This window comes from Pyrus communis, chromosome 9, assembly GCF_963583255.1.
Source record: "Pyrus communis chromosome 9, drPyrComm1.1, whole genome shotgun sequence".
Lineage (NCBI taxonomy): Eukaryota > Viridiplantae > Streptophyta > Magnoliopsida > Rosales > Rosaceae > Pyrus > Pyrus communis.
Window position 1 is genome coordinate 5,885,706 of NC_084811.1, and position 14,431 is coordinate 5,900,136.

Consider the following 14,431-nt stretch of genomic DNA (forward strand, 5'->3'; position numbering starts at 1 on the left):
CAGCACGGAACGACAAACATAAAAGCATTAAAATAGCTCTAAATTAAAACAATAGGATGAACTACAAAACGATAGAGGAAAGATTAAGAGCTTACCCTCACAAAATCAAAGCTCACCAAAATGCTTACCCTAACCAGAGAATCGTAGAGAATAAATCTACATCAACATGTAAATCATAGAAAAAAAAAATTAAAATTTATAAATACCATCATTTCACTACTAATTTGAATAAATCCAGAAACAATACATTGGAATAATCTTTTAGGTCTTCCAATATTAATAGGTTAGAAATTCAGAAGATAAAACGCCACAATTCATTAAATTCAAAGTTGAACAATTCATTAAATTCAGAGCTTACCCACTGCAACATCAAATGATATAAGCAAGACTTGTGTTAAAAGTCATGTGATGTGTGCATTTACAGACACCAAGATTTTACATGCCCAAGAAAGGGAATCACTCCATTAAAAAGAGAGGAACTACTGATACTGCAGGTACATTAACCAGACCACTAATTTTAAATGACAGCATATGCTCGAGTAAGCGAAAGACTAAAAGACAAAAAGAAGAGGGTTATATACCCGTTTCAATGTCATTGTCAGGGGCCTCTTAAACCTGGTTCTAGAATGAGGATAGTCCAACACTCTCGTAATGACTAATACTTATTGTGACCCTCACTCTGTTTGTAAATTAGAAGCTTGAAATACACCAAAAATTATATTAATAGCCATTCCCCTAATTTTAACTACTAACAGCGTAAAGAATTGGAAATTACAATTATGACCAATGTTTTCCCCCTTTTTTTTTCATTGCCATAAAAGGCAGAAAAACAAAGGCTTCTAAAACTCAAACCAACCGTCTCATTTCTTCCCAAAAATAAACACATTTTTATCCAACATTCATAAATGCGTGGTCAAACAGGGGAGAAAATTATGTTAATTTGGGCTTCAAATTTACAAACATAAATGTTTACAATAAGCATATATAACATGATTTGGTCTGCAGTGTTTTCACCAATAGTTATAAAAAAACAAAGATTCTAAAGATATGCATGCAATAGAATGACTATTACCTCCAAGTAAGCAATTGCATGGTTGCAATCTAAGTTGCACACATCATGTTCAATCTGATAGCTTCAGTATAGCACTTGACAACATTATTTCGGGCTTTTCCTTAAATGAAGCATTTCCCTGGGAAAAGATTAGCAAACATAGAAATTGAAACAATACACATAAGTACATTGGTATCCCAGTTCTTTGCTAATAGAAAATGAAATGAAGGGGATGGAGAGACCTAATTTCAACTTTTTGAAGGAGAACACCACACTTCATTCATATCAAAGAACAGCATGATTCCAATTTCAATTTTGAACATAATAAATCACATAGCATTCATATATTACTTCAACTTCTTTCAAATTTACTTTTGTATTTAAAGATTGTATATTTTAATGAGTCTAAATTGACTATATATAAATTATACCTTTTTATATTTAAATAATAATGTACATTGTATAATTACAGTTATAGTCCATGAATACAATTAGAGGCCTTTGAATTTCTTTGCAAGAGAAGATTTACACGGAAAAGCAACTGCAAATATACAGAAGGAGGGAATTTGAGTTTTGTAGTCCCATCTACTCAGCAATTTCTTAATATAGATACAAATGAGCAGTGGGAGAGCTTTAGCTAATACTATTCAATTCCACAGGTAATTATAAAAAAATAATCACATAATTTCTCACAATAAAAATCAATGCGACTAAAAACAAATGATATGTATCAACTTTGATGATTTCCCTTATTTTCTCTCTCCTTCCCAGCAACCAAACAGGGGCAAAAATTACCAAAAACTGAAAAGATTGAAGTACCTGAGCAAGTTGGAATGTCTGGGTTGCCATATACACTTGGTGTAAAAAAAATAAGGGTGGGCATTTTCAGAGCACCTAAACCCTTCATCCACAAACATATGTAAAAAATCATACAAAATAATATTTTGAATGCATTAATCCGTAGAAACAAATAAGCTAAAATCAAACTTCTCTATCAGAAAGTAAAGACACGATCCAAAAATCCATTAACATAAAAAAGATGTCAATGTCCATTAGCAGCAAGTTTCTCACCTGGAAGACAAATCTCTTTTTCATTCCTTGAACTGATAGAAGACATTTCATACGATATATGTCCTCACTTCGTTTCAACAACAGTGTACCAAGCCATATGTTAGCCTGAAAAAATAAAAACGAAATCAGTAGTCTTTGTCAGGTTTTCTTTCATACATGCCTGGACAAAAACTCTGGATGCAACTGGCCCTCAAATGTGTACTTGTCTCATTCAAAGGCAACAGGTCCACATGGAAGACACAGAAGAAATTATCAAATATATTGCAAAATACGACAAAACAGAGATCCTACCTTTTCAAGTTCTAAGTTCCCTTCACAAACTATGCTGACAGAAGAAACACCATGATCATGGGTGTGGTGATCCTCATGATGGTCTGCACATCAGTTTCAAATGTGTGAATATCAGTTCATAAATCAAATCACAATTATAGTGGAAGATCAGAACTCTTAAAGCAAATCAAAATATTATCCAATCAAAAACCAAACTAAAGCAAAATTATGAGTAACCATGACAAAAAGCAAATAAATAAAAACCTAATTATCCCCAACTTCGAATATGTAGTTATCTATTATCCATATCCTTATATATGCAGTTTATATAATGAGACAATTATCTTCCAAAACCATTTTACAACCAATGTAACTTTAGTCCTAAAAAAAAATTCTTGTATTTCCAAAAACATCCGCAAGTCCACCAATGTGTTATTTAGTTCCTCCCCTGGAACTAAAGAGGTGTTTTGTAGAGACCTAAAATACATGGAATCTCTACCCAATAATAAAAACAGAGAACATCACATACGCAACAGAAGCCGAACACAAATCCCACGTTTCACAACCAAATCATCATATTACTTCGAAACATTAAATTCTAAGAACTAAAAATAATAATAACAGTACCTTAAACTGAATCTTGAGGTGAGAACCTCCTGCTTTGCAACCTGCAACAAACCATAAAAATTAAAACCCACGAATCCACAATCAGATAAAAACAATTTTCCAAGAAAAACAAAACCAAGATTGGTATACAAAAGAGCATTAGATCTATAACCTGGAAAAAAAAAAGAAAAAAAAAAGCCATACAAAAAACCCCCAAAAAAAAAAAAAAAAGGACCTCAAGACAGAGAACAAACAGGCAGACAGAGAGATGAATGTGCAAAATGAGAGAAAAGAAAACTAATAAGGGAAATTAATATCTCTGATGATTCCCCCAAAATCTGACCTAACACACTAAAAAATTCGAAAATAATCCACTTATCTTTCGAAATCACTTATCTTTCTAAGCTGATAGAAAAAAAAAATTTTAAAAAGAACTTATCTTTCGAAATCCAGGCATGCAACGGTAGATCCGGATAACCCGTATGGTTTTCTCTGACCATCCCCACTCTCCTACTTCTAAAATCCATGACTCATACCTCTCCCCTTCGCTCTCTTTCCATCGTCATCTCTCTCTCTCTCTCTCTTTCTTCCGCTCTCTGTCAGAGTCTCCATCCCCCCAAAACCCTCATTCAAGGACAGCAAATGAAACTGTACACAACAACCCTCGAATTCAGTCAAAACCGAGAAGACAAAACCCACTTTCCCACTTTTGAAATCTATCACCCATACCTCTCCCCTGCGCTGTCTTCCCATCGGCATCTCTCTCTCTCTTGCTCTCTCTCTCTCTGTTTCTTCCGCTCTCTGTCAGAGGCTCAATTCCCCGAAACCATCAGTGAAGGGCAGCAAATGCAACCCTACACGGCAACCCCTAAATTTAGCCAAAACCGACAGGACATCTCTCTCTCTCTCTCTCTGTGTTTCTTCCGCTCTCTGTCAGAGCCTCAATTCCCCTAAACCATGAGTGAAGGGCAGCAAATGCAACCCTACACGGCAACCCCTAAATTTAGCCAAAACCGACAGGACAAAATTGCCCTTCCAACCTAGTCCACATATAATGGGTTTCTTGCAAATAAGGTGAAATAAAGGGGTAATTCGTCGTAAACCCTCCGGACAAAATTACCCTTCTCAGTTCAAATAAATACCCTTCAAACCCAGCCCAAATCTCATGGTTTTTATTGTAAATAAGATGAAATCAAGAGGCAAACAATTGACTGTAGCCGAATGAACAGTGTTAATATGGAAGACTAATCATCGCGATGGATACTTCGCCTTTGTCAACTCAAAGTCTTAAAATAGAAGTTAGAGATTGTCCAAAAATTGAAGTTGAGGTTCATCATAAAACCAGTTAACAATTGGGCGAGTGACTAAACTTCTGTAAGCCCTTATAAGGTTTCTTAACTTTCCGTTGTGCTCAGGCATCAAGGGGAGAATACTGATTGAACCTATGGATGGGCAAATATCCATTGGTTATGGGTAACTGCGGTTACCCGCCCATTTAAATTAAACGGTTATGGTTATGGGTAACCGTTTAGATAAATAAACGGTTATGAGTATAACCGTTTACGCGCTAAATTTAAATGGGCAGTTATGGGTATTAACCGCGGTTATAAACGAGTAACCGTTTACCCATTTATTTTATATATGTAAAATTAACAAAAATCATGTTCTCGATCCAATAATACTTAGCACCCAATAAATTAGCAAGGAATTCATCGGTCCTTCTCTCAATAACACTGCTACAGGAATGATGATTCTCATCATCAAGGAATTTACCAAATTAATTTAAATTTCTTGCGCGTAACCATGAAATTGACAGAAATGTCTTCTAAACAATTTTTGTAACCCAATAATACTTACCAAATATTATATTTACCTTCATTGGTAACAGTTAAAAATATCGTCCTTAATCTATTATTTCAATTATTGGAATGGTATAAGGACTTAAAAAATTAAAATACGGAAATGTATGATGAATGTACCTATAATGGTGTTTAATTGTTTAAAAAAAAAAAAATTATGACAATTTTTTTTTTTTTAATTTTCAAGTTGTTAAAAAACATGTAGACGGGTGAAAAATGAGTAATGGTAAAAAAAAAAAAAAAAAAGATAAAGTGGTTAAAAAGGGTAAATGGGTAAACGGGTATTAAACGGTTATGGTTAAATGGATATGTGGTTATGCGTATGGTTAACCGTTTATAAATGGGTATGGGTATGGGTATAACCGTTTAGGCAATTACCCAACGAGTAAACGATTATGTGGGTATGAGCATCAACGGTTATGGGTAAATAACCGTGGTTGCCCGTCCGCCATAACCGTTGCCCATTCCTAATTGAACTGTAGTTCGCTGATTTTTGTAAAAACAGTTGAGTTTTTCATTTCTGTTTCTTACCTGAGAGGGTTGGCTTCCGCCTTATGTGCAATCTCGGACATAAAAGTTGGTGAGGAAATCCTGAAACAAGTAAGAGCAAGTTTGCTCTGTTACAAATTGAGGTGAAAAATTAAAACATTTGGTGTTGTATGCTATATATGATGAGTTTAAAGTTGAATGGCAGAATGTTAAAAACATATCCCAATTCGGAAGTCAAGATATTGTTTGTCAAAATATTATGATGGGTGGAGTTGGTCTTGACATGTTACTACACAATTTGAATAAAAAATACGTAACAACATGTATTACTGTCTTTTGGGTTTATCAGATTACGCTAACTTCAAGAACCTCGACGGTATGAAGAAATTTATTGAAAACAAAGCATAAAGATACACAACAAACTATTACAATATAACTAGAACATACCTAATTAAAAGGTAAATACCTAATTAAAAGGTAAAACCAAAAAGCAAACTTCTTATTGTTGGATCTCAAATTCCTAGGCATAGCTTGAAGTCCAGCTCAGTTGGCCCCCATGATCGTTAATTTTAGCGTCCCAACCTTTGATTTGATTTGTGTGGACATATCTTCGGTCACAGCCAATTCTATCTTCAAACCGATGGAATATCTTAATGAGGATTTTATTCATTGTTTTATAATACTATTTACTCCATCTCTTGCACAATAAGTAACCCAACCGCAACTCCAAAGCAACATACAAGAATGAGGATCTGCTTTGTGAGGATTCGGGGGATCCTCAAATCGTATATGTTCATCGTATATCGTGCAATCAGTTTTCATCAGGTACTGCTCATGTTTAATTTTAAATAAAAGTATTTAAAATAATTTCTGGCCACACGATGTATGATGAACGAACACGGTTCATTTCATCCCATCCTTAGATCAACTTGCAAATCTCTTGACAAAAGGTCTATCTAAACCACGGTTTCTTCTTATGTGGTCCAAACTTGTCGCCTCTCGACCGTCTAGTTTGCCGGGATGTTAGAGGAGTCTTGTTCAAGGAAATTGTCTTGCTTAAGGTTTAGCAATTAATATTGTAATCTAGTTATGATTGTATTCATAATTTGAAGAGATCCTTACTTGTACACCAAGTAAACACGATTGTATGTATAAGCCTTTGTGCTATGAACTTATCAAGTTTATAATTTCTATAGATTTAAAATGTTGTAGGTTACCGGAATACTGAGAGCTTAACACAATTATAGAAAAATTGTCACAGGAAGACGATTGAAAAAGAAAAGTATAAGAAAATTTTGATGCCTAATATGATAAGGAAATGTCCTCACAAATTTCTTACGAAATACCGATGTTAAACAATTAGAAAAATAATTAAAGCAAACCCATCTTTAAAGGGCGCGCAAGACTTGTGATTAAAAGTACTTGTCGTTTACGCGTTAGCGTTTGGGAAGAGGCAAATATATGGATAAAATCCAAATCGAATCGGATCTTGTCAATTTTCGGGTCGACGATGTGTGACATGTGTCCCATTACGCAATCTCCAGGCACCGGCAATAGAAGCTTCAATCTTCTAGCCCAGTGGAAGAAGAAACCGCTGCTTTTCCGCCGTGAATTCAAAAGTGCCTCGCAGAGTCTTCCAAAACATGGACATGGATATCGACGAAACAGCCAAAGGTACGCCCCTTCTCCAAAAACGCCGCGTTTTACCATTCTCAGTCGTCGTCGCCTTCGGTGATCATAAAAACTGTACGCGCTTTTGGCGGGGGAAGAAAAACAAGGAAAGCCTGTCGAAGTAATATTGGTGGGTGCGCCTGGAAGCGGCAAGTCTACCTTCTGCGAATATGTCATGCGCTCCACTCGCCCTTGTGTTCGCGTTTGCCAGGTATATCTCTGTGCACACAGTGTGTTCGATGAAATGTCGCAGTGGGCTCAAGATTGCTATTTTCAGTACGTAGTTTGGTACTCCGGATTTCTATTCATTTGGGTTCTTGTCTTATGCTGTTATATGTTCATATTTTATGTTTTTGTAAGATACTATCAAAAATGGTAAAGCCGGAACGAAAGGGCAGTGTATAGAGATTGCAATGAATGCGTTGAAGGATGGGAAGAGTGTGTTTATAGATAGGTGTAATGTAGAGAAAGAACAAGGGGATGAATTTGTGAAGCTTCGTGGTAGTTCCCAAGTTGATGTTCATGCTGTGGTGCTTGATCTTCCTGCCAAGCTTTGTATATTGCGGTATGTGAAGCGAACTGGCCATGAAGGAAACGTGCAAGGCAGGAAAGCTGTGGTGATTGTGAATAGAATGCTGCAGAACAAAGAACTGCCTAAGCTGAGTGAAGGGTTTGCTAGAATTACTTGTTGCCAGAGTCAGAGTGATGTTCAATCTGTGGTTGATGCATATAGTGGACTTCGTCCGTTGGATACACTTCCCAATGGTTATTTTGGTCAGAAGAACCCCGGTGTAAAAATTCAACTAGGTATAATGAAGTTCTTAAAGAAAACAGATGGTCCTGCCAATACTGAATCAACTTCAAAGAGTGTACCGGATTCTAATGCTTCTCAAATTACTGAAGAAAAGGAAACCTCTTTGAAAGGAACAGGTTCACTTTCTGAAAAATCTGGTAAGGAGTCAAAGGAAGGTGAAGAGCTAGTTGTAGGCTCTGTTGGTGGTGATGGTTCTCTAAACGATGCTTCCACTCTGGCATTTCCTTCCATTTCAACAGCAGACTTTCAATTTGACCTTGCAAAGGCATCTGATATTATTGTTGAGAAAGTTAAAGAATTTAGAAATAAGCTTGGAAATTCTAGACTTGTTTTAGTGGAATTGAGTCATTAATCGAAGATTTTGTCTTTAGTAAGGGCTAAAGCTTTAGAGAAAAGCATTGATTCCAACAAGTTCTTCACATTTGCAGGAGATATCACTCGGCTTCATTCATTCAGAAGGAGGTTTACACTGCAATATAATAGCTAATGCTACCAATTGGTAAGCATTTAGAAATACCATGCAGTATACATGTAAATATTTTGTTGCGGTGCTGGTTTGCAACATGAAATTACAAATCTGTAAGATATTGGCATTTGCGTCCGATCTTTTTGAAAGAATTATGTCTACCCAGGATTCCAATGAAAAGAAAATTAAACTTGATATACTGTTGTTATTTCAGGTTTAACAATGGAGGCTTTGTTGCATGCATTTTGCTTATTCCCCGAGCGTCAGAGATTCCAAACCAGAAATTTTCTGTGCATTACTCAGGTTTATGATTTAATTGACTTCTAATTCACTTTGAAGTAGTCTAGGCATATCTGCAATCTTCATGTTATTCCGATTTTAGTTTTTGACTGACTAAGGCCACATATAGTCGATCATATACACATACCGTTATAGGTGGAAGAAAAACAGAATGGTTTGTGTATGCTCATGTTGATTTTCTGGGTAGCAAGAGAAATATATTCTCCGAAAAACTCATGTATTGTATGTAACTATGGTATCGTGGAATTGTGACTGTCGTAGTCTGCTCTGTGGAGGATTTATCGGGGTAACTGAACATGCCCAATTCAAATCCTATTAAGTGTTAATCCTCTCTTTTAGTAGTTAAGTATTAGTATGGAAGACCTAATCATCGCGATCGATACTTCGCATTTGTCAGCTTAAAGTCTTAAACGATAGAAGTTTTTGTCCTATAATTGAAGTTGAGGTTCATCCTAAAACCAGTTGAAATTGGGCGAGTGACTCAGCTCTTGTAAAAGCAGATGAGTATTTTATTGTGCTCTGACATGAAAGAGAGAATACTGATTGAACCGTAGTTTGCTGATTCTGTAAAAGCGGTTGAGTTTTTCATTTCTTCTTGTTACCTGAGAGGGTTGGCTTTTGCCTTTTGGTGCGATCTCAGATATAAAAGTTGGTGAGGAAATTCTGAAACAAAAAGCGCTAGTTTGCTCTCTTATAAATTGAGGTGAAAAATAAATCATTAGGTGTCGTAGTACTGGATATGATGAGTTTAAAATTGAATGGCAAGATGTTAAAACATATCGCAATTCATAAGTCAATATTTTCTTTGTAGTACTCTTTTGGGTGGAGTTGGTCTGGACATCGTACTACACAATTCGAACAAATAATGCATTACATGAAGTACACTCTTTTGGGTTTATCAGATTACGCTAACTTCAAGAACCTCGACGGTACGAGGAAGTTTATTGAAAACAAAGCATAAAGATACACAATAAACTATTACAAATATAACTAGAACATACACAAATTTAAAAGTTAAACCCAAAAAGCAAACTTCTTATTTGTTGGATCTCAAATTCCCCAGGCATGGCTTGAGGTCCAGCTCCATTGGTCCCCATGATCATTAATTTCAGCGTCCGAACCTTTGATTTATGTGGACATGTCTTCGGTGAGGACCAATTCTATCTTCAAGCTGAGGAAATATCTTAACAAGGATTTTATACATTGTTTTGTAATACCATTTACTCCATCTCTTGCACAACACAAGTGACACGACCGCAACTCCAAAGCCAACAATAAATCCAACTTCAGCACCAATCAGATCCCAATCAATTCCGTGCGCAGAATTAGAATGTTTGCCTTCTAATGTTGGTGACAACCTTGCTGATCCGTCATCTAACGGTGGCCCATGTAATCCTTTATTGCCTGCGAAAGAATCTACTGAAAAAGTCTGAATCTGAGTGCTGGTTGGGATCCTTCCGGTCAGTTCATTGTTTGAGAGATTCAAGAATGAAAGGAACGTGAGCTTTGTGAGCTGTGATGGAATTTTCCCGCTAAGGCTGTTGTTCGACAAGTCTAAGGACTCAACGTGTCGTAAGTTGCCCAAAGATGATGGGATTTCACCTGTTAGAGCATTACTAGACAAGTTGAGGACATATAGCGATTTGAGTTCTCCCATTTCCACAGGTATTGATCCGGTAAATTTGTTCCCCGAGAAGTCAATTGAGGTGAAGATAGTTAAAATCTTCACCAGCTCCCTTTCCAGACCTTTGGTTGTAACAAATACTTTATCCTCGTAATATATCCGAGAAAATTGTAGGACTTGAAATTGGATATGGTTGAGCTTTGATAGGCCAGCACCTTCGTCAGCCATCATCGCCTGCCAGGTTTTCAAGCATCTTCCGAGTATTTGACCACTGAAATTGTTGTGAGCTAGGTCAATAATTTGAAGCATTGGCCAGCTTCCATAGGTCTTAGGACATCCAATGCGCCCATAAAATTTATTCGATCGCAAAATAAAGACACGCAATGCGGGCATTTTGTTTAACGAGCGTGGAAAAGTACCACTGATCTGATTTTTTCCAAGGTTCAACACCTCTAGCAGTTTGCAATTGCCTAGAGATTCTGGAAATTTGCCTTCTATCTGATTTCCATACAGGTCTAGCGTTTTCAAACTACAAGATGAAGGAAAATTATCAGCAATAGCACCAGTAAGGTTGTTTGTCATTAAATTAAGTACTCCAGGCGACCATGCAGTTAAGCACTGGGGAATCATGCCACTTAAGGAATTATTGGACAGATCAAGAACTTGAAGATATGGCACCTTGCACATTGATTCTGGAATACTGCCTTGGAACTTATTGCTTGACAAAGAGAAGAACACAGTGTACATAAGGAAATCACCAATGTCGGCAGGAATGCTTGAGCTGAAATTATTTCTTGAGTAATCCAGATAAGTGGCAGATGGTGGAAACATTGGAATTGGTCCCTGAAGCTGGTTGGAATGAAGGTCAAGCACACTCAAATAAGAAGGAAGATCGAGGAAAGGACCTTCTAGAGTTACCAAAGAGTTGCAAGAAAGATTTAGTTGAACAAGATTATTGAGCCTCCAAATCCAGTTGGGTATCTCACCATGAATCTGGTTTTGTGATAGGTCCAAAGTGCTTAATGTTGATTGATTTCTCAAGAAACCTGGGATTCTTCTCAAATTGCAAGAAGCTAACTGCAATTGGGCAAATTTTGGAAATGAAGAAGGAGAGGAATTAATGTCATTGTAATTAATAGACAAGCTATTGAAAGAAAGATCAAGATTCGAAAGATCTCTTAGCTGCTGAATATCATTCAAAAGGAAAGTGCCCGTGAAGTTGTTTGAAGAAAGTGAGAGAAACTTAAGCCGTCGGACTTTCAAGATAGACATGGGAATTGACCCTTCCAATTTGTTGCTACTCAAATCAAGGGTGTCCAGTACCGAGTTATTAGCAAATTCAAGCAACAGACCAGAGAATTGATTGTTACAAAGCTGTAGTTTCTGCAGCAAGGGCAGAGAAAACAGAGATGACGGAATAGTCCCATCAAGTAGATTGTGTCGCAAGTTGAGATTCACCAGATTAATCAGGTTTTCCCACTGCAAGGAATTAATCTGACCCTTTAGCTGATTGTCAGAAAGATCTATTAGGGTCAGATTCTTGGCCATACTGAAGGATGGAACTGAACCATTGAACTTGTTCGCCGAGTAGTCCAGATAAACCAACTGCGTAAGGTCTTCCACTGATCTCGGAATTGATCCAGTGAAACTGCAATTTGCAATATCTATTCTGGACAGGAACTTGAGGTTCCCAATTGAGTTTGGAAGCAATTGGCCTGAAAAATTTGCCCCATTGAGAACCAGGGATCGAAGAGATCCATTCTTCGGAAATTCTGGTAAGGAACCTTGAAGCTGCGGATTACCAGATAAATCAATAGCCTGCAGTGTAGGTACCTGGAAGATCTTCTTCGGGAATGCACCATGTAATCCAGAATTCGCGATTCGTAAGGAAGTCAAATTCGGGAAATTCGAGAAGAACTCCGGAACTTTAATACACAGATCGTTGTTCCCAATACGAATAACTGAGAGAGATTGAAGCTTCAGTAGTGAACTATCAATAGGGCCTGAGAGACTACAAGTGAACAAGCTCAACACCCTCAATTTTGGCAATGAAGATGATATCGCTTGGCACCACTCGGTCCCCTGTGCTGATATATTCACACCATCAAGATAAAGTTCAACAAGCTCAGAAAAGTTCGCAAGCAGCACATTCAATTTCGGATTCTCTAGATTCAACGAAGGAGTTCCGGGGAAATAAAGGGTAGACAAATCAAGTGTTACCAACCTCGTCAAGTGCGAAATCTCAATCGGAACCTGCCCTGCAAAGCCAGCATTCGACAAGTTCAGATTGGTCAAACCTGTTAGCTGCTTGAACTCGGAAGGAATCTGAGTGTAGTTGAAGAAGTTGAAAGCCAAATTGAGGTTCTCGATTGACTTCAGACCGAAAAGAGAACTGGAATTATCAAGTCCACCACTAATCGCCTCGCTGCTCAAGTCCAAATTCGAAACACAACCCTTTTTGCAGGACACTCCTTCCCAAGAGCAGTAATCCGATCCATTCTTCCACTTCACAAGTTTTTTAGATGTTGCAGTGTCAAATACGAGGCTGTTCTTCAATTGTAGCAACAAAGATTGCTGATCCCCGGGACATTGGCTAGAAACCACAAACGTATGGAAGGTGAGTGAAACATAGCAAATGCGGAGTAAGAAAAGCCATGAAAGCAGAGGAGTTTTCATCGGAAATTGTTGCTGATATGTGACACCAAATGTAAGGAAGGAACAGCTTAGGCAGGTCCCTAGTTATTCTTCTTTGTAAATTTACTTTGTTTTCTGTTGTGAATAATTACATATGCATTGATAGATTGTGTAATGGCGTGTGAGCCAAAGACCAATTTGGTCTTAGTCAGTGGCGGCTGTGGGGTCCCGAAGGAACAGCTGCACAGAGCCTCCATCTCCAAGGGAACTTTTAATTAATTAATTATATATATATATATATATATATATATTCCAAAAAAAAACTATATATGCATAACTTAACTAAGTTCAAATTTGAAAAATACCCAAATGGTTTTCTGTTTTAAAAGTACTGTATCTTTTTATATATATTTTTTCTTGGTTAAAGACTTCATTTCTTTAACATATACCTTCCTTTAGATTCTTCTATATCTATTATTCAGTAGAAGGTATTGTGTTATAAAGTTGACTTTCAGACTAAGTTTTGTACTTATAAATATGCCATAGAAGGAAAAAAAAATCTTTTAAACACACAAAAAAAAGTCTTGTGCGTGAAAGGGCCACATTTTAGTTTTCACAAACTGCCCCATTTTATTTTGTTGTGATGTGATTGTAATTTGAATTTCAGTTCCGCACAGCCAATTGCACACATCTACATGTATAACCATTTCATCTTCCATTTTCCCTTAGCTCAAGTACAAAAAAGTGAGAACTACAAACAAAAAATAAAGTAATTTCCAAACTTCAATAGACTGTTTAATAATCATTTCATTTTTTTTTTAAATTAAAAAGTTTTTTAGTAACTACTTTTAATTTAAAAAATTAAAAAATAATAATTATCAAACGGATTCTAAATAACTGAAGTGACTCAAACGGATTGACGTGTGTATGTATGGCTCTTAGAGACGCTAAGAAAAACGCGGTAATGGTTTGTACCAAATTTGTGGTTTGCTTGACTTGTTGACTTCAAAGTCTTTCCCCATATTCCTTGTGGGGTTTGAATTGTGGGTTGATTTTTCAATGTTGACAAGAGATAGGCTAAAACTTCACGCAAGGGAGTGTATTCCCCACGTTCAGATACATGCATTATCCTCTCGAATTTATTTAATAGCTTGTTTGGAAGTATTTTTTAAATAACTGAAAGTTCTTTTAGTAAAAATATTTTTGAAATCAATCTTTAATAAAAATGCAAGTAAATCTTAGAAAAAAAACACTTGAAGTGGTGCTTCTTCGATCTAGAAAGTACTTCAAGTGCTTTTAGAACCTAAAAACATTTTTTTTTAAAACACTTTTAGTTATTTTAAAAGCACTTTCAAACTATGCTTAAGTCCCTCTTTTACAAGGCTACAGGTGGGTTAATTAATGAAATCGTTTTTAATTCTATATGTGGATTAAAGCATTTCACGATAACCATTTCATTTTGACTTTGGTTTTCACTTTTTTGTGCTTGATATATGAGGAAAGTATACGGAGATAGGTCTTAACAAATTCAAACATAAAGATCGCAAGTATCTCATGACGATGTCCAGAATTTGGA

General features: G+C 36.5%; 2 protein-coding genes and 1 long non-coding RNA gene across 4 annotated transcripts; 1 reads left to right on the top strand and 2 right to left on the bottom strand.

Moving 5' to 3' along the window:
• On the bottom strand, positions 1-2,473 carry LOC137746189 (uncharacterized). Of its 2 annotated transcripts, XR_011069784.1 has the most exons (4): positions 2,414-2,473; positions 2,123-2,227; positions 1,073-1,190; positions 1-156 (listed from the first exon to the last, which is right to left on the bottom strand). It is a non-coding gene; the product is annotated as an uncharacterized lncRNA (long non-coding RNA). The 2 variants fall into 2 exon arrangements; XR_011069785.1 differs by lacking the exons at positions 1-156; positions 1,073-1,190 and adding an exon at positions 1,788-1,952.
• A 4,333-nt stretch (positions 2,474-6,806) lies between these two features.
• LOC137745641 (transcription factor bHLH140-like) lies at positions 6,807-9,413 on the top strand. Its single transcript, XM_068485628.1, has 2 exons — positions 6,807-8,330; positions 8,512-9,413. The coding sequence occupies exon 1, from the start codon at positions 7,431-7,433 to the stop codon at positions 8,181-8,183; it is 753 nt and encodes a 250-aa protein (XP_068341729.1). The 5' UTR covers positions 6,807-7,430; the 3' UTR covers positions 8,184-8,330; positions 8,512-9,413.
• A 97-nt stretch (positions 9,414-9,510) lies between these two features.
• On the bottom strand, positions 9,511-13,007 carry LOC137745638 (receptor-like protein 7). The gene has a single exon (XM_068485626.1). The coding sequence runs from the start codon at positions 12,895-12,897 to the stop codon at positions 9,706-9,708; it is 3,192 nt and encodes a 1,063-aa protein (XP_068341727.1). The 5' UTR covers positions 12,898-13,007; the 3' UTR covers positions 9,511-9,705.
• Positions 13,008-14,431: the final 1,424 nt, after the last annotated feature.

Coding starts and splice junctions, on each gene's coding strand:
- LOC137745641 (XM_068485628.1), top strand. CDS start 7,431: ATGAATGCGTTGAAGGATGGGAAGAGTGTGTTTATAGATAGGTGTAAT.
- LOC137745638 (XM_068485626.1), bottom strand. CDS start 12,897: ATGAAAACTCCTCTGCTTTCATGGCTTTTCTTACTCCGCATTTGCTAT.